The sequence below is a fragment of the Epinephelus lanceolatus genome, chromosome 5 (genome assembly GCF_041903045.1).
Source record: "Epinephelus lanceolatus isolate andai-2023 chromosome 5, ASM4190304v1, whole genome shotgun sequence".
In the NCBI taxonomy this organism is placed as follows: Eukaryota; Metazoa; Chordata; class Actinopteri; order Perciformes; family Serranidae; genus Epinephelus; species Epinephelus lanceolatus.
The window spans coordinates 10971075-10992141 of NC_135738.1; the positions used below are offsets into that span (position 1 = coordinate 10971075).

At 40.7% G+C, this 21067-nt stretch overlaps 2 protein-coding genes across 2 annotated transcripts in view; one reads left to right on the forward strand and one right to left on the reverse strand.

Moving 5' to 3' along the window:
• ptdss2 (phosphatidylserine synthase 2) overlaps positions 1-7981 on the reverse strand; it is a 32067-nt gene extending 24086 nt beyond the window's left edge. The window contains exons 1-2 of the mRNA XM_033635901.2: positions 7774-7981; positions 6856-7204 (exon numbers count right to left, since the gene is read on the reverse strand). Coding sequence (XP_033491792.2) covers positions 6856-7082 — 227 coding nt within the window. The 5' untranslated portion in view covers positions 7083-7204; positions 7774-7981. The remainder of the gene's footprint in view (positions 1-6855; positions 7205-7773) is intronic.
• Positions 7982-18549: 10568 nt separating this feature from the next.
• Positions 18550-20815, forward strand: LOC117261895 (uncharacterized). The gene is made up of 3 exons (XM_033634459.2): positions 18550-19316; positions 19475-19592; positions 20065-20815. The coding sequence occupies exons 1-2, from the start codon at positions 18782-18784 to the stop codon at positions 19588-19590; spliced, it is 651 nt and encodes a 216-aa protein (XP_033490350.2). The 5' UTR covers positions 18550-18781; the 3' UTR covers positions 19591-19592; positions 20065-20815.
• The last annotated feature ends 252 nt before the right edge of the window (positions 20816-21067 follow it).

Genomic DNA, 21067 nt, shown 5'->3' on the forward strand with positions numbered 1-21067 from the left:
CTGTGAACACATTGGTGATCACTTAACAAAGTGTCTTAACAAAGCATTTAGACATCCTGGGTGTGGGCCAAAATATCTTTGTCTCCAATAATCAGTGTGAACATAGGAAGGGAGTGGAGACGAGATAAAACAGGTGAGTTCAAAGAGATTTCTGTTGAGAAACCAGGTTACGTCAGCTGAACATAATTACAAAAGGGTGTGCAAAACAAAAAATACACAATGAGGTACACATTTTATGAGTCAGTCCAACATTTTATCTCACTTCAGTGGAGGCATAGAAGTCAAAAACAGCTTTTGTGTCAATTTTCTGGTGACATGCCTGACTGTGGACTGTGGAGACCTCAGCAGGGAGCATCCGGTTTGTTAGATTTATAGCATTTGCATACCGTGGTCGACAAGTTGAACTTCATTCCCCATATAGGGAGCAAACCTCGGCCTTTGTCTTAAAACAGTTACAGGCTACAGAGGTTCAGATATACATTCATGCTATCTGTGGGATTCATCTTAACTCAGGGGGCAAAGTTTTATTTGTCCACTTACTGATATGAGCCACGGCAACACAAAATGGATTACCCCAGGAATTCCTAATTATAAAGAGGAAAGGATTAAGCCCTTGAATGATCTTTGGAAAAATGACAAGGACATAACTGCATGATAATCTATATGAGAATGGCTGGAGCAATGGCAAAGTCAGGTCAAGGTTTAAAACTATACTTATCAGATTGATCAGAAGTAAGGATAGACCGATACATCGGCCGGCCGATATATCGGGCCGATATTTGAGTTTTTTATTTGTATCGGCATCGGCCGATATGCGCGTGGGTTCACGGATTTATTTTTCCCTGGCATGATTTACAGACAGGCATCCACGGGCAGCTCTGTGTTGCCGGAAGACCCTGCAGCGCACATGCAGCGAATCCTACTGTGTAGCGTAGTTGTTGTTTTATTTATGCTTCAGCTTAAATATTTGTTTATTTTATAAAGACATTACTGGAAGATTTAAGAGCACTGAACTCTTTTTTTTTTATTTGAATGTATAATAATAATAATAATAATAATAATAATATTCTACCTGTTCTACCTCAACTTTCCATCTTGTTTTAGTATTTTTTACTGTTCAATAAATGTTTCTTATTTTAAACTTGAGACCTGTAATATTTGTTATCATTGTGTCATTTTTTGATGTAAATTGAGGGAGCAAAAGCAGTATCGGCCCCAAATATCGGCTCAAGAAAATCGGCAGTCCATAATCGGTCATCGGCTAAGGGTGATGGAAAAAAATCGGTATTGGCATCGGCCCTTAAAAATCCATATTGGTCTATCCCTAATCAGAAGGCCACTGGAATCAGCCAATATTTACTGTAATCCACGCTGTACCGAGGCAATACCTGAGGTCAGCATCAGGCCAGTCAAAGCATTTTTAAACGCTTGACCTATTGCCTATTCTGTGTTTGTTTGCTGATGGTACCCCAGCTGTTGAAAATACTCCATGGGGCTCAGTTAAAAACACTGACACCAAACAGCATTGTGAGCGTGTGACCTGCAAGTGAACTGTGACACTCACTGTGAAGGGAATAAACAGCGGCCAGCAGCCAGTGTCAATTAACCTAATGATGTGACAATGTGTGCAACAATGAGTATTGTGAGCAGTGTCACTTCAGGTAAAGACAATTACAAATTCAGCAATTTCACTTGCATTTCAGCAACATGTTGCACAACCCCTCTAAACCACTGCTAAACTTCAGTGTCCTTTACTACTATTTCGCACCTCGAGTACCAAACATCACTCAAAAGCCCTTTTTACACAGAGATTGCACTATAGGGCTGCTACGAAGTCCCTTCTTTATGCTGCCTTCGCATATTTACACAGAACCAAAGCCAGCATGCTGGCACTGTGCAATTAAAAGAGGCGTGAAGGGCATGATATGTAACACAACAGTGTCAGCCTCTAGCATGACATATAACATAAACATCAGCAGTGGTTTACTGTCCCTGTTATATGCCAGTTGATCTCATCCTCTGCACCAAGGGTAAGGAACTCCTGGACCTTATTGTTTTCCCAATTTGCAGATATTTCTGGCCACTGTGCCTCCTCTTTGAGTTAGCTGCTAACTGCTATAAGCTGCTTTTTAAATCTCTCTGGGGTGGGCAGCACATGAAACACATCAAAAGGTCACACCTGTCTTGTCCACTGTCCCTTTCAGCTGGCTGTCCCTTTTACACTGACGTTGTTTCGGTGCTGTTACTACCTTAAAGGCAAGACAACTCTGTACCTGCATTCCACAATTGTAATGATTGACACTGAGGTGACATAACGCTGCCTTAATGAGGCAGTGTAAAAGGGCTAAAGCTAGTGGCTGTTGCTAACTAAAGAGAACGTCTAGCAAGATAAGATAAGAGCCCAAATGATGACTGCTTTTATAAAAGCAGGTTAAGCACTAATATTTGAAAGTTAAGAAAAATCTACTGAGGCTATAAAGTTGTTTTCTAAGATGCAAAAACCGCAATTCTTCGATTCTAAATTGAAAACTGATTGCAATGAAAAGCAGGATTTGAGATTCTCCTTGTTTTTTTCGCTACACTCCACCTACTTAAGCACATCTGAAGAAAAAAAAAGACTTCAGTATTCAAATACTCAAGTTCTTAATTTGGACATCAGTATTCGATCACCATATAGCGCAATCGCCACTCAACCTCCCACATGTGAACAACCACCACTCCACCTGGCCTGGTCTTGGCAAGCTGCTGGAAACATCGATAAGTCCAAATGTCCAGTGCTCTGATGAAGGTCAAATAGACCGAAAGCTCAACAATAAAGTGAAACACCGCATAGATGTCAGTGTGTGGAAATCTTTTTCTACCTGTTTAAAAAGGGTAAAATTGTATTTCATTGTAGACCTGTGTGCAGAGCCTCCCTACTCTGCTATCACCGTCTCTGTTTTTTTAGAGGACTACTGCTGCAGGAGTGTGAGCATGACATTCTTACATTTTACAGTAGCAAACTAAACCTGTCAGTGCTCTCTTGTAGACAAAATACGCAATGATTGCAATGGCTTCTAACTTACCCGAAACACATCTCTCTGTCCTGCAATTTATTGTTACTTTTCAATGAACATACCGGTATATAATGCCAATATCAATATGGTCACCAAAGCAGAGCTGAAAGCATTGTGAATATTGGACTTGCATTCATCAGGTGGTTGCGCCTGGTAATATTTGGGGGTTATGTCTCTCAGCTTGTTTAGGTGTTGTTCTGTCTCACAGCTTTTATACAATCAACACAGCAAGTGTAGTTTGTTTCTCTCCGCTCATTACACAAGTAAAGCCATGCATAAACACGAAACCATGTCCCTGAGCACGCTAAGTGACATTTGCCTCTCCAGAGATTTGATAATAGAGTCACAGAGTTGTTTCAGAGTGGATATGCTTTCCATGTTTACTGTCATTAAGGAAAATGTCAGCTGGTGCAACAGTGTGGCTCTTAATGTGTTTTTAATACTTTTGGGACAACAATCGAGGTCAACGGCACAGAGGCATTTGCTGTATCAGACTGTAGCTACACTGATAATGGTCTCTTCTCCAGACTTGAAAAAAACAACAACAACACAACAAAACTTGTCTTAGTATTTAAGAATGAATAATATAGCAATATTTTTAAAAAGCTAATTTTGTATTGAGATCCCTGCTGTCATCCCTCGAGCTGGAGAACATCACCCCCTCTGCCAGCCATTCGGCTCAGAGTCTGAGTCACGGAGTTGGCATGCCAGGTGTCATTAGCATTTTCTCCCTGTTCCACCTCCTTATCCAACCTGTTTGGCAGGAGACACAAGGGAGGGCCTGGCTTCTCTCTTGCTTAACAACCACAGAACCACAACACCACCGGGAGTGAAAAGACACAGCGGAAATACCAGCCCGGTGTAACTGAGAGGCGGCCTAACCTTAGAGCAACATTTCCCAATAAGACTAAGTTTGAACATTCACATAAAACAAGCTACGGGTTGAAGTGAGTCAAATGACCAATCAGAGCATAGGCACAAATAGTCTAATGTTGTCCTGCAGGGTTGAAATAAGCTTGACAAATAGCTTGTGACTTACTGAGCTAAAAAAATGTGACTTAATTTAATGCAACAAGCTTCGGTTTCACAGCAGCCTCTCATTTCCAAGACCTCAGTGTCTTATAAATCCCAGGTTCACCGGCCTCCTGACACTTAACATTAAATCCTCATATGAGTTCAATATTCTTGAGTGTTGTTAATAACCTAAGTCTTAAATACATTCAAAAATGACACTTTTCCCAAGACACTGTCAGCAGTCAAAAGGCACAAAGCGTTCTCAGAAGCCTCTGAAATGTGTGGGCAGCAATGCTATTTAGGGAAAAATCAAAAGTGGTGTGCAAGCACAAAATTTTGTTTCATTAGGCTTACTTCTATAAAAGGGTCTATCCAAGCTATTCCTCTTTTCTCAGAAAAAAAACACACTTCCCCCGACATTCAATCTGTGCTAATAAGGCAGGTTGTGTGCCACATGGTTACCCTCCTTAACTACCAGAGGAAGCTGTCAGAATCCACAAACAATTCTTTGGTGTAACACTCGGGAGTCAGTGTCTCACATCCCAGCCTATGTCAGGTTTCATCTTAACTGTTTTATTTCACCTGCCTGGTCGGGCAAGTTGGTCAGAAACCTACTTGCCCAAAGTCAATTTTTACTTGCTCCTAAACATTTTTAATTTGTGGTTATCAAATAACAACGAACGCAAGAGACAGTGAGATGTTGTTGCCGCTCAAGCAAGGTTATTTGGAAACTGGATGCGCCTTTAAAAAATGACCCCATTTTATCCATCTTTGCCCTCAAACTTGCAGTAAACTGTGTAATACATAGTTGGAGTTTTACCCACATCCTCTTCTGTTACCCAACTATTTCTAAGACAACAGAAATGCTCGCTTGCACTTCAGCTCAAAAACTTTGTCTTTAACTCCTGCAATGACGGCTCACTCCTTAGCCACTTCCAACATCATCTCCAAAGAAAATTGATGTGTTTCATTCTTTTTTACCACTTACCCAATCAGGCAAGTGAGCTGCAAGATTTTCTAGCCCAATAAGGTTTTCTACTTGCCCTGGACAATCGGACAATCCTTATTGTTGAGCTCCATTATAAAGATTCCTACAAAACAACCACCTTTATCACAATCACTTCCTCTGTTTCGTCTGCTTAACACACAGTTTCTTCACATTTAACCACAGTCTGCTCCTAGAAATTGTCCATCATGGGTGAATTTGAGGTAGTGGTTGGCCTTATTTCCGTTCTGAAAAGTATTAACTGCTGAATGTACATTTTTAACGGCTTATGACAGGAAGGAGGAAATCAGGTGCTGCACGTTTGCTATGAAATGTGTTTTGCCGCTTTTAAATAAATGCAGTGTTAGCCAATAAACATCCAGGATGCCGTGTGATTCAACATGATCACAGGGTTCCAAGTTGACCACAAGGTAAAAAGCTACATTCTTCATTATCAGCTCTTGATTATATCAGACTGGGAGTGTCGTCCAACCACTGTAAGGCCAAATTCCTAACAAGCAAACATATACATATATCACAAGTAGGACTAACCACAAATGGTTATTTTATGACTAAAACTAAGCTGACCTCAGCCAAGATCATAATGTTTTGCAGTTTAATACAGCAAACCTATAGTAACCCCTGCCGTCATGAGGGTCACGATGTTCAGAATAAGCTGAACAGTTTTATAGAAGTGTTGATTCAACTTTATGCTCATTTTTGAGTCTGCAGTTTGCTGTGCTTTCTAATCACACTGCATAAACCAAGCTATGTGTCTAGTATTTAGTGCACCCTAATTGATATACATGGGGAGGCCATACATTAGAAACCCCTTTACATACTGCAGGATGATGATCCACTTTAATAACCTGAATAGACAAAGTACCTTAGCATCTAAGTTCCTGTTAATGCTTTCAGTATCAGAATAACAGGAAACCTGGATGTCAAGGCCGTAACACAGTAATGAGACATTCTCATTAAGGCTTTTCTTTGGGAGGACCAGTCTCCTGTGCTGTCAAAGGTATTGCATAGCTTAACAGATTCTTAGTGCCCCTTGCTCTACACACAAAGCAGAGATGATGCACACATACACAGACTCAGACTCCATATTCCTGTAGCGACAGGCTGAAGAGCCATGGTAGCTATACAATAAATAAGACTGCAAAGCAGAATGTCACTTTTCCAGACTAGCCTTGAGCCCACACACTGCAACACCTGCACCCTGCACATGTCACCATGCTCTGAGTATGTGTGTGTGTGTCAGTGGGTGCATGCAGAACTCACTTCTCCAGTTTACTGCATGGACAGTATATCTGTCTCGACTTCAAATCTGCCGTGGATCTCTTTCTGCTGAAGGTGCAGGCTGGGGTATTGGCTATTGGCTTGTCAACAACAAGCTCTGCGCTTGGATGTGCAATGTAAGCAACTATAACAGCCTGGCAAACACTAGCAGAACACCTTCATAACTGACACCTTGTGGACCTTGGTAATTCATTTGCATGTTAATAATTTCCCCATAACACATTTTAGCTTGACCTCAGACTTGGCACTTCAACTGCATTGTATTCAAATATTTAGGACAAGGTCACAGTATTTGTGGTGATTAATGGAGGTCACTCCGGACCTGTCTTTCAGTTCACCTTGAAAGCTATAAAACCCTGCTGTCTAGTCTTTTACTGCAGGAACTGTGAATTTGAAGTATGTGCTTGCAGTCACTGATCAAATCGACACCATCACCTCAGATGCTGCAGCGCTCAGTATTTGACATTTGAAGTGTTGACATTGCCTTAAAGCACTCACCAGAAAAAGGTGTTGGTCCCGTCGTCATAGACTTCACACTCGGTGTTTTTCCGGTGCATGCTCTCCCTTGAAGTCTGCTTCATTACATTAGATTTCATATGTGTGCTCTGATCCGGACAGCCCGGTTCGACCGAGCCGTTCTTGATCTGATCGGCGGCGGATGTGGCGCACTTGCTGGTGGTGTTGATCGTGGCCACGCCGCTTCTCTTCGACTCGGGCTTGGTCATGGCTCTTACCCACCGCCCGCTCTCGGTTTTTTAAACGGATCCGGTGCGGTGTGGTTTATCCCTGGGCTCTGCTCCGGTGTACTGTCATCCGCGTCAGCCCCACCCAAGTGACTGTCAGCATCCTGGGGTAGTCGGAGAAAATGAACGTTACTAAGACGATAGATAGGGAGGAGAGAATAACCTGAAAATCACGTCTTGCAGACAGTTGGCTCCTGAACACCGCCCAGCACGGCAGAGTACAGTAACGTTATGTAGATGCATTCAAGATGTTAGTTAGCTCTGACTCCTTCTGTCTGTGACACTGCCTCCTTAAACCAACGCATGACCTCAAAAATGAGCAAAGCAACACTGTCAGGTATCAACAATGGCAACAATTTATACACAACCAACGTATGGGCATTTAATTAGCTTTCACGTGCTGACAAATCACAGTGACGTTAACGATAGATGCGCCGCGATGAGTGCGATATAATAGTTTGGCTAGCTGCGTTAGCTAACTACATGTAGCAGGCTATTTTTGACTATTTGACCCTGCTAACCAGGCTTAGTTAACAGACAAGCTTGTTAACAATTAACCCGCGTAAAACCACCATTACTCGAAGCAGCGTTTAACCCTTTATGCGTTAAATATTGTCTCGACGTTAGCTAGCCGCGAGCGTGTTTACGTTACATTTAAGATAACGTTACTCACCAGTTCAGTTTATGGGATTACTGACTGAAGTCCGGATGAGTTCACGAGCTGCTAACGCTACATCGGTACGGACGCTTAAAATCTGTTTCGTAAGTAAAAAGAAAAATATTCAGCGGGTGAATGTGTGTCACGCCGCCCTCAGGCTGCCTCTACTGTGGCAGCAAACACACAAACCGCTCTAAACCACAGACTGTACAGGCTACACTCCAGCTCCAGACACACATGGGCACGCACTGTATTTGGTGGCAAGCTAACAGCAACAACAATTCCATATCCGGTCTACGCTCTTCACAATAAAAGACGCTCGTGTAATCTAACATTAAATTGTTTTATTTTACAATCAATATTTAAATCGGAAGTCTCACTTGTTTTACTTTACTTATTTTTTACGTTGGCAGCCTGACCTATCTGGCGGGTTTAGCTGAGGATCATCCGCTATTAATGTACGCTTTGTTTGAACAGTTGACGTTTTAATGTTAAAGTTTTTTATTCCCACAGCTATAATGTGTTACATACCAGTAACTGTACCATACCGCGCCGTTGAATGAGCTAAACTGTGAAAACATGTTATCAAAAACACTCAAAACATGTTGGGTAACTGTGTGTGTCGTCACTTCCGCTTAGCTACGTCTCAGAAATGTTCAAAAATAAAATAAAATTTCAATAGAATTAAATAAAATAAGTAAAGTGATATAAATAAAATAATAATATAAAATGCGATTTAAATATTTTTTTAAAAAATAATTAAAATCCAATAATTATATTTCTATAGTATAGTCAAATGTGAGTCAAAACGGAGCATAAACGGCAGTCAGTTTTTCACAACTTGGCAACCCATTAGTTAGTAACATATAATGTTGGAGAGTTACATTTACTCAAGTATTTTACTTACAATTTTGAGGTACTTGTACTTTACTTTTGTATTTCCAGTTTTCTGCTACTTTAAATCTCTACTCCACTGCAGTTTGGGGGCAAATTTTGTACTCCAGTACATTTATTTTACAGCTTTAGTTACAAGTTACTTTCAGCATTGTAAGTTTTTTTTTTTTTTTTTTTGTCCACCTGCCACAGTTGCTGGTGGATTCCAAAATCTACCGGCCACTGAATAGATTACCATTGTTTTTTGGCTGTTGAGTAAAGCAAATCTAGCAGCCGTTTGCATACTTTACCAGCATTTGGCTGGTGGCAGATTTGTGTTTTTAATGGAAAATATAAATCAACTAATAAGTTATGATATACTATTATGGCATATGGTACACAGCAGCATATAAATTAAGTTTAACTTCACCGTAACAAGCTGCAAAATTTAGATAATTAACACATATATTCATTAATAATCATAATCAAATATATGTTATTGTGAGACTGGCCATTCTGTAGAGCAGTGGTTCCCAACTGGTCCAGCCACAGGGTCCAGATTTCTCCTTAGTCATTAGCTTGAGGTCCCACAGTCTAATACATTCAGCCTCATACTTGCGTTTGGCAATGTCTTTGACCTAGTTTGCTGTCTCTGTCAAGTAGCTATCAGTTAGTCACTCACTCTACAGCAGAAAACAGCACCTCATAATAAAAGCTTTGTGCTGGAAATTTACTGTGCTTAAAAATAAAGTAAAAAATTAACAAATAAAAAAAAATAAAGTTTTACTTGTGGTTCTTTAAGTATATTTTGATGCTAATACTTTTGTTCTTTTGCTTAGGCCTATAAGATTGTTAATGCAGGACTTTGACTTGTAACAGAGTATTTCTACACAGTGGTATTGTTACTTTTACTTAAGTAAAAGGTCTGAATGCTTCTTCCACCACTGGTGACATATTACAAAGGGGTTTTTCTTTCTTCAGAAAGAACCAAACCTCATTTTATAGCACATTGTGGTCACATCATTTATCACTTTAAAAATCTAGACATTCAAAGACAAAGACTTGTTGCTTTTAATTTAAGATGCATAAGAGTTCAACTCAGCCAGGCAGTCACTGTTGGGCAATCATAACCTTTTGCTTCGACTCCACTCCACCAAGTTTGTCTGGTAAAAGATACATTTAGAAGATCCTCCTTGAGGCTTCTTTTATTAGCTTGGAAAATCCCTCAAAAATCCCTCAGCTGACACCACATGGCAAAACCACCTTTATCTCAGTCTTGTGTGACCAGAGCGAGGGGATTCCAGGCCAGAGGTAAAATGGAGAAAAGCTCTTTTGTATTTAGTATTTTTGTTTTGAAAAACTTTTCCTCAAATGTAGGGGATATCAGAGAAGAGTGTTGCACTTTTGTCTCCACTACATTTATCTTGGGCCTCTTGTTAATTACTTGCAAGATTAGGTTTTACGTATAATAATGACTTATGATTGATCATTAATCAAACAGTGTGGTATAGTTACATAAATTGCCATTATATAATTCAAGTGCATCTTCAGCCACTGTCCGAAGCCATCATCTTAGCTGACCCTTTGAGTTTATTATTAGGAAGAGCAAAAGAGGCGTGTACACCTGTTTGTTTGGTGTGCATTTGTGAAATGATTGGCATTGTGCTAACCACAACCGAAGGCAACATTCTCTGCAGTCTGGATGAGGCTCATTGTAGGTCATAAACTGTGAGGACAGAGGTGTCGTCATTGCAAAGGTAAATGAATGGCAGGAGTAGCTCAAGGCTTTAAGTATTTGTTCAAAGTCAGTGACTGCATGTCATATAAACCACTTAGCACTCTCACATAAAGCCCCTTGAGTGATGCTTCTCCTTTGAAGACTCTTATTATTAAACAAATAGATATTCTTTTCATACACTGACAGTCTCTCTCAATCATGCAGCTCTGTAAATCCCATATTTTAAGACATTTAAAAACCCCAAAGCCTCCAACAAAAGACATCTGCCCTTTATGCACTAAAAACTGCAGCCAAAATAGTCAAGTTCAAATCTAGTTCAAGGCAAGCAAGACAAAAGCACATATCTATAAAGTCTTATCTTGAAAGGAGCAACACGAGTCAGGTGCAAACACTGCATAGTTGCCTTTTTATTATTTATTTCAATTTAGGTCTTTGCTTCAGAAGTATTATGAAAACATTCCAGGAGCTATTTTTAACTATTGAACAAGCAGCTCTGTAAAAATGTATTTAAAGCACTGGGCACAGGTTGCTGCATTCCAGGGCATGTTTTGGCTGTAACATCGTCCTATTGGAGGATTTTTAACTGTTGGAAAACGGACAAGTCAGAGGCGATAACAGCTGCAATCTATCAGCAAAGTTTGGAAAATATAACCATAGATGTTCAGAAAGCCAAAGTGTGTCATTATCAGTACATCAAGACTAGAGCATGATTTGATGACAGAATCAAAGGGCATTAACAGAAATGTAGCTACAGAGAGTAAAGAATATACTCAATATTTCAGTTTGGAATGGTGAGACATGGCTGAAATCAACAGACATGCATGGTTATCACAAGATATTAGAGATACCGACATCATATACTGTGTGTGTTCTATAATTACATGATCTTACAATGTAAATTAAGCGGTTTACTTTTGATTGTCTGCTCGTTTCATCAAACAGGCAGGATGTAATCAATCAAAAGGTCTGATGAGCTTACAGATACTCACGCATAATTTGGCAGAGTGGACCATTAGGTAGGAAACGGTGGTCAGCTCATCCAGGAAATCACTCCAGACGGGTGTGTCAAACGATGGCTCGCTTCAATCCTAAAGGCAGCATGCAGAGAAAATGGTTTTATAGGGGTAACGTGGCCGGGGGGTCAAATTACTATTCATCCTGCTTCTAAAGGGGCCTGTGGTGATGCCTGCAGCCCCTCTGACATCAAAAGGATGAGTGTGTTCAGGTGAGTGGTCCAGGTGGGAGGGTGGGGGGGTATCAATGGCCTTTTATACATAAAAATACATACATAAAAAAACTTCCAACTATGGCAGCAGCACTGCAGCACACAAAACACTTCTCTTGATGTTGGCTATATGTTCTAGCAGCAGATGAGAAAACATGTAGTTTCTAAGTAAGTTAACTGGTAATAGAGATGAGAGCCTTTACTATCATCCATCTATATACAGTGCAGTGCATATAGGAGTGAAATGGTGTTTCCCTGGTCCAGATGCAACACAAAAGAATGAACAAATGAGGTATGAAAGACAAGGAAACATGTAGTGCAATAATAGAAAAATATACATAGGAGTAGTATGGGGTCATGTGGTGTGAATGTGAGCGTGAACGGTTATCTGTCTCTATGTGTTAGCCCTATAATAGTCTGGCATACAGTCAAGGGTGTACCCCGCCTCTCGCCCAGTGTCAGCTGGGATAGGCTCCAGCTCTCACTCTGACCTCGTCACATATTGACATTTTGGTCATGGATTTTCCACTCCCAGATACAAGGAGCAAGGTACCCTAGGTGCATTGGTTGTTGACGTTCTGGGACAGCGTGTCAAGTTCTAGCTACATGCATTGTATTCTTTCAAAATACACTTCCGTTTTCACAGGAAATTTACAGTTTACATACAGTCTCTTTCAAAATAAATGCACATGGTTGGGTTTAGGATAGTCTGAGTGGGCGGAAGTTCGCTGCATAGATCAGCCTCTCATTGGGTGGAGCTATTCCTTTACTAACTTTTGCAGTGTTTGATCTTGCAGGGATGTAGCCATTTTTCTGCCATGGTTCGTGTCCTGTAGGCGATATTTTTGTGAGTGTGTTACACCAAAACCTGTTTCCCCCCGGCAATATTTTTGCAAGCGCACCGTTGCTGTGGCACCGCCAAGAATGATTGTGATTGGTTGAAAGAAATAAAAAAATCTGGGGCATTTTTTTCTCCAATCTTAAAGTGAGAGTCGGCGCAGCCAGACCTTTCTTTTCTTGAGAAAGGCCTGGTGAACGAGACTAGGCTTAGGAATAAAGAACAGGGTTTGGCTTTACAATGTTACGGAACACGAACGCTGCTATCTTGGGCTGAGGTCTGTGTTTTTGGGCCCCTTTATGTGGACCCATCCACCACCCCTCCCGCCTGCTCCAGTCAGACTTTAGCGGCTTTAAGTTTCGTCCTTGTTCCACTGCATTTCCCCTTGACGCCGCTGGGTGCTGTTAAACTATAACAGCAACCAGCTGCATATCATGCTGACATTAAAGGACACCGTTTTTCGATGGTTTTTGACACCACAAGTCACTGCCCAAGCCCCAGCTTTCAACAAGTTTGGAGTGAACTGGGCTTACCAGAGAAGTAAGTCTCAAAGTTGTTGTATCATATGGTATAAAGTCTAGAGTAGTGTTGTGTCGTTCGTGAACGAATCTTTCAAAAGAACGAATCTGTTGAGTGAACGTACTGAACTGAATCGCCGATTCGGGCCATGCGAACGATGAATCACTCGCGAGTCAGCCAGGGGGCAAGGAGGGACTGCCTACCGCATGACGAATCACTCCTTGAACGAATCACTAATCACTCGGTGAACGACGTAACCCTGATCCCTGAGTGATTCAAATGATTTCTTCTTAGCGATACACTTTCATAGGAACCGTTTGTTTTAACAGACTTAGTTTCCAGATAAACAAACTGAAAACGTTAGGCCGGGCAGTAATGAGACTCACCAGTGCAGGGCAGACGCAGCAGCAGCTTAGCCGTGTATCATTTCAGTGAGTCGGACTACGCAGTACACAGTCAGGGCTCCTCCCGCCAAGCACTGAACGATTAGGTGAACGAATCTTTTGAACGAATCTTTTTAATGAACTGATTCTAGTGATTCAGTAACATCTAAAGAACTGCTTTGCCCATCACTAGTCAAGAGCTGCTCCATAGATAATGAATGGGAGCCTGATTTTATGGACCCACTGAAGGTCTGTCTTATTTTTTTTATACCAAAATAAGCTTTATTCTATTGTAGTGTTCTCAGCTCTGAAAAAAAAATCAGCCATGTACCCAGATCCTTCCCCTGGGTGCTCTCAGTGTCATCTATAACATCTTTTCCAGTTCATTGTTTATGAGGAAGCTCCAGACTTAGTTCATATCTGCTTACATTCTTGGGCTGTCTTAGACCACTGGATTAATAGATATGAATTTTGAAAATGGGCAAAGTCCCCCTTTAAAGTGGCAGATGCAAATAAAACATCAACTTGAATAAAAACAAGAACAGTTCAATACAAAAAAAGATGTACCGTTGACATACAGAGCTTCAACAGAAAGTCTAATTTGACTTTAACCTAACTTTACATACAAACTTGTTCTCAGGGTCAAGGTTTAGCAGTGATGTATTGGATCTTTGACAATAGCTGCAGCACATTCAAGGCTCCTGCACATCACCTTCAAACACATTCTGTCCAAACCTGTTTTCAGTTTTTGCCTGCTACCGCCACAAAAGTCTGGAGAACCTTTCCAACTTTGCATTTAGCCCTCGGGGTATTTCCATTTCTGTCAAAGAGCAGGTTAAGCCAGTGTGGAGGTATGTGCACGTGTGTGTTTAAAGATAAAAGAATCATACTGCAGCATTTGTCAGAGAGAATAAAGCTGAAGGACATCACACCAGTCGACTGACCTGCTGCTCCGATGAAAGCTGTGAGATTATCTTCCCTTTGAAAGATAACTAATGCAAAAATGTCTCTTTGCATTTTCATGGCCTTTAAAACATTAGCTGATAAAATCTGTTTGCCTGAGGAACATAAGTCTTTCTCCAGCTTGTCAAAGTTCATCTGTGACCAGTTTGAAATTGAGTAATAAGATGTGACAAGGAAGATAATATTCTGCTCAGGGATGTTTGATGTCAGAACAAAAGCACAGGTTCTGCTAATCATCATGGCCTGTAACCCTCTTAGTAATGTAATGCTAATGCAGTTTATTGATTAATAGGAATGTCAATAAGGTGAAAGTGGATACTTTAATCAATAATGTATGAGATACTATTGGGTTTCTGTTTAAATACTCTGCTTTAAATCAGGCTAATAAAAAGGCCACATATTGGTGAATATATTTCACCACTAGAGGGAGCCAACAAACAACACATGGAGATTTCTTGTTTCATGTTTATAATCAGAGCCAAAATGATGTCAGAGATCATTAGGTAGGTGTGGCATTAATCACAGCTCAACTTAAGAGACCAAACATTCTGATCTTGTCATTTTTATGATTAAAGAACAGCAACAATCAAGACAAAAATATCTGAATTTATGTAAAAGACATAGAAAAGATCACATCAGGTGAGCTGTATAATCAGAATCAGAGACACTTTATTCATCACTGGGGGAAAATTGTGATAAATTACAGTGGCTCTGATGTATAGAATTGAGAATTACAATAAGGAGAAATAAAACTGGACAATCAATCATTGCTCATCTGTATATACTAACTGTCAAATCTCTACAATGATACCTGCAATAATGTATATTTGCTGCTCAGCCTGTCGAGTGTGCAATATCAATACTTCCATCGGTCAGTAATGTGAAATCAGTCATTCAGTCTGTCTCCTATTATATTCTGTTTCTTTTGGATGCTCCCTTATTATATTGCTTTGTGTGTTTTTTTATTTTTATATTGTTTGCTTATTATATAGCTCTTTGTTTTTCTTTAGTTTACTTATTTTATGTACTTATATATTGCTTTGTATTTTTTTCAACTGATGCTTCCTGTTTACACTATCCCTCTGCAAATTTCCCCACTGTGGGACGAATAAGGGATTTTATCCCATCTTAAGAAGTATGAAAATCATAAAAAATATGTTCATTATGCCAAAATGTTTAACACTAATATGTGAAATATTTTAAAATATAAAAAACATGTACATTATGCTATGTTACAATGAATAAAACTAGTGTGTACTGTTTAAAAATATAAAATATGTGCATTTTGTTAGGATTTACAACACATGGCATGTATAGAAATATAACTAAGAAATATGTACAGTACATGCATCGTATGTTAAATATTCATTCAACAGTAGTGTAAGTAAGGACTATTGTTTCCCAAGATGTTATTTATAGCAGTGGTTTCCAACCTTTTTCCTTAAGGGACTCCTTATCTATCATCAAGTAAACTGATGATGACCCCTGACTAAGTGACATATTTTATGGAAATTTCATATTATATTCAAAACATAACAATAACAGTACTGAAAAAACTGATAAACTGTACAATGAACCCAAATAGTGAACACAATAACTGCAGAAAGTTTGTGTAAAAACAGTTATTTGGATGAATTTTGAGCAGATTATTTCCTTTAAATATCATATCAAAGATATGTTTTTCTTCTCCTAGGAACTTTTCTCTACAATTAATTCTCTGTATTATGGATATTTTTGGCCATTGTTCTGTTAGCTCTTTGGTTGCTTTAACAGTGTACTTTTCTAACACAAGACGAGGCTGTTTAGCAGAAAGTGACGGCTCTGTCAGTGTTCAGGTCATCACTGTGCCCTTATCCTGCGAGACTTTCTTTGACGTTTATATCTTAACTAATAATCTAAACTTTACAATTACCATTTTATTTTGTTTACTCACAGAAACAAATGAAATGCTGAGATATAGGCCTCCTGTGTGTTTTATAAAAAGTTTTCTTTCACCCCTTAAAATCAAGAAGGCCCCATGACAACCCTGTGAAGCTTTGGCCCCCGGGTTGGCATCCAGTGATTTATAGTTATTCGTCACAATAACCATATAACTGTATAATGTTGTGTCAGTTCCCACTGATTATTTTGATGTAGAGGATGTAGTTACCATTTATATAAATCAGGAAATCATTACTGATTATTGATCACTCACAAGATTTGTCCAGCTGCTGCTTACCACCTAATGATGCTATGTGTGCCTATGTAGATTCATTTGTAGCATCACTATAGCTCAATCATACGTCCAACCTGAGGACAACACATCTCCTGGTGAAGGGACATCACTTTCAGAGAGCACCTGGCCTTTAATAAGCAGGCTGCTGCTTAACAATGCCTCCTCACACCTCTCCCCAGGTGGTCTCACACTTAAATTCATGTGACTCAAGTAACTCCCACATGTCACATGTGCGCTATTATTAACCTATAGGTGACTCTCACATGACATCAGGGTGCCACAAGAAAGTGTCCTGTACACAGAGACAGACGCAGTGTATTGTTGAGCTGTTATCTGCTCACTCTGTTCTCTGTGCAAAGGTGTAAATAAATAAATGATGATAAAAATGTTTACATCGACTCCATTAGCACATTAAAATATAAGACAAGATGAGATGCAGTTAAATGTGTTGATCCAGAGGATGGAAATTTAGCATTACAGCAACCCAAGAAACAAACAAGAGATGACTACGATAGGTAAGAACAGTAGAAAAACACAAATGTAAAAGTTAGACAAATACACAGTATGTCACCCTAGACTTGTGTACATGAATTAAATGCATGTGCAGTCATGATATTCCACATTAGGATCAATATACACACCTTATAGCTGGTGTAACACAAAAAAAATTAAATGTAGATAATGTGACTCATGGGGGAAGTGTCCACTCTCACAAATATGGGTTTTATTTTAGGAAGGCTTGTTTGCATGTTTAACAAGCTCATACTGTAGTACCAATTCTGTGCCACTAGGGGCTGCTGTGCAGCTATCCTGCACTACTAAGGCGTTGTCTGTGCGTCCTGACTGTTTGGATCTGAGGACAGCAGACTGGACACACTCTGCAGACACTGTGCGCTCAGTTACTTAAGATTTGTTCTGACTTTGAGGAAAGTTTCAGCTCAGAATGAACTGAACGCGCGCACAAAATAATGATGCATGACAGTTACTGAAGAATGATCCTCCACGTGCACACACGCACGTACACTTAGCCTGATTGTGCCATGGCAGCGGTGATTTATACCTTTGTGCGTAACTTTGCTGTTGCACACTGGAGGTGAACACCTGTTTTAATCCAATGTCATAATGACACTTTGGTTTTCACGGTAAATTGAGCATGACATGTCTTTTTGTCACTGCAGGGGTTTAATTTTCTTGTCAGTGTTGAAAAGTTGGCTGTAAATCACAATTAAAGTGGATTACAGTGATCTGTTTAACACATGACGGAGTAGAATCAGTTAGAAGGAAAATAAAGAAAGGACACAATTTCATTTCGCTGATAATTCTGCTGAAGAAGAGCTTAAAGAGTTGATAACTGCTCAGCTGGGCGGAAAACATGTTTTATTTATGACCCTGTCTTCTCTTAATGTTTACTCGCTCATGTGCGTAAAACCGAAGGAGCTCTCTCAGTGTAAAATCCACGCAGACGGCTGAGTGCACACGTTTCATAACCAGAGGAGCTCCTATTGTGATGAGAGAGAAAAAAAGAAGGGAGTGTGTGTTGGGACAGGATGGTGCATGTAGGCTACTGTATATGCTGGGGTCAAACATCGGACAGAGAAGGAAACCAGCGACATACGTTTGCTTTACATTTGTTTCCATCGAAGCTGTAAAATGGTTCAACAACCATGTAGTGCTTTCATAACATGAGGCGACTGATCCTCTGTAGGTCCGTTATCGAGTGCAAAGCGCAGCAGTAACTGTACAGAAGAGGGAGTAAAAAAACACTCGTGTCCGATAATGGATGCAAAGCAACCAGCTGCTTGTGTAAGTACCCAGCGGCGATCCAAAGAGTGCAGCTCCATCAGTTTGACGCTGAGTCCGCTCACTGTTCGCAGAGATTTGACGCTCCAGTTGAAAACCCAAATCGCTGCGCTCTGCTCGGCTCACATCCAAATGGGCACCAGGGGCCGATGGGAAATCAGGGTGGGGGCTGTGCGTGTTTTGGAGAGGGTTGGACTTAAAGTAACCAATGAGAGAGTCGCCAGAGGTGGCTTCTCTGACTGGGGAGTTGTTGGAAGATTATATACTCTACATCTCACCGAGAAGGTACATTTAAACAGAAGTGTGTGAGAGGGAGAGACGTGCGAGGCGAGAGGAGAAGGAGACACTCACTTTACGCAGAACAACAACAACACTTGATAATCTGACACTATCTGACATCAGGGATCAATCTGCTTAATTCCGCATCTTTTTTTAATTTCTGGTGTTTTTGTTGGAAAGATTTTTGGAGATGTCCAACGTCCAGTTATCGAGCAGCGCACTGGAGAGGCTGGTGGCCAGGAGGACCTTCCCCCTCCACAGACGCACAAGCGTCTGCCGCAACCTCTTTGGACCGGTGGATCACGAAGAGCTGAGCCAGGAGATGAAATCCAAGCTGCGGGAGATTTCCGAGCGGGACCAGCAGAGATGGAACTTTAATTTCGAGACCAACACCCCGCTGGGTGGGGATTACGAGTGGGAAGAGGTGCCCGTGGATACGACCCCGGTGTTTTATCAGGACTCTGTACAGAACGGCAGGACCAGGGTGCCTGAGACACCCGTCAAGCAGAGGCCCTCCACGGACTCTGTTCTCCCGGACACCCCTGATATGGATGTACTGGAGCGCTTGGTCGTGCCAGAAAGCAGCAGCACTCCCTGCCCGGTGGAGGTTAACCAGGAGAACCGCACAGACAAGCTCAACTCAGGGAAGCCGGCTCACAGACAGGTCCCGTGTGTTAGACGCAAGAGGACGGACACTTCTAACAACAACAACACACACATCACAGGTAAATTTAAAGCACTGTAAAGATGACACTAAGGCTGTGTGCGCACTTGGCTTCAGGGCTGCGCACTGTTTCCAAATTACATCCTGTCTGTGTCCCGTGTGCGTAATTTCGACTCAGGTTGATTTATGTGTATTAACTGTGTTTCTTCGTTCCTACAGACTATTTCGTGAAACGAAGGAGGGCTGCTGATAAAAAATCTAATGATATGAGCGCTTGCCACCTCTCCAAGTCTCCAATCCCGGTGGAACAAACTCCACGAAAGAGGATCCGTTGAAGGTATGAAGATTTATCGTATTTTTCAAACTGCTCAAACCGTTAAAAATCTTTAAAACCAGTCTAATATGACACCTCCGCTTTGTTACACCTCAGGCAAACAAACTGTTAATTATTAATAATAAGACCTGCGTTTATAGCTGTCTCATAATAAATTATTTTTGTTTTGTTTTTCCTGCACTAACTGGAAATGATTACGTGAGCCATAAAGTGCAGACAGTCATATCAGGGAGGGAGGTGGGGAGGGCTTGTGGTGGTGAAATCGCAGTTGTAGTGATAGTAGTAGCTGTAGTAACACCCGTGGCTGGGGGGAGGGGAATGTGCGTCACGATGTGGCGGGAAAAGGCTTGGGTAAAGAGTGACGCCTGCTGCTGAGGTTACATCCTCTGTTTCCTCAGAAAGCTGACTCGCGTCTTTTTCTCCGGAATGACGGTTCCTCTTGTAACTCACCGTGTGTTATTCCCTCTTTCTTCAGGTGTTTTTGCACTATTTGCCTGCGCATTTTGAGGATCGAGATGAGGATGTTTCTCCCTGCAACTTAAACCTCCGGAGAATGGAGAATATGGGGGATGGTGTATGGGAGAAAGAAGCCCGACCGGCCGGTTGCTTGGGCTCGGTGCGCCCCGGCGGAGCGCAGCCTGAACACCGGACCAGACTCTCAGGACTGAACGGTTTGGGGAGGAGGAAAGAAAGAGAGAGGACGTTTCGCCGAATGACTTCTATCCAGTACAAATGTAGCATTCATTGTTGCTTTTGCATACAGCCACTCGACAGTGTTAAATGTTTTAACATCTGTGCAATCCTAAATTACTTTAAAATAATTGTCTACACTGGCCAAAAGTGTACAGCTTTATAGAGACAACAGCCTATAAATGTTTATTTCTGTTCTGTTTTTTTCCTGTAAATGTATATTTTAAGACTATTCTAACTTATAATTTATTTATGTTTCTTTATATTTGTTAAATGCCTTGTTGATTTAGCCAAAGGGCATATTTTTATTTTATTTTATTATTTCCATTTTGTGATATTTTTTTGTGAGGTTTTGCAATCATGTAGCTTCCCCCATAGTAGTCCACACTTGAAAAGGAAAAAAATAGGTTTCATTGTGTTTCTGAGCCGTTTTTTTTTTTTTGTTTTTTTTTGTTTTTGTTTTGTGATTTCATACAAGTGCCCTAATTATGTCGTGTAAAAGATGAGAATAAAATATTTTTCACTTCAACTCTAAAGCGGATTTGTTGGTGTGTTTGTGTCCTGTTTAGTTTTGGGGTGTTGTGAAACTGTGTGAGTCAAATTAAGTCTTGAAACTGAAACCGAGAAAAGAGACTTTGTGTTGTCTGGTTCCTGCCTCGTGATTTTTACATTTGGAAAAATAACAGCTTTATTGTGCTTTAAATGAAAGCTGTGTGTATTCTGCTTATTGGCTGCAGGTCTTATGAATAATTTTAGATGTGGTTTATTATGTTTCACTCAGGCATCGG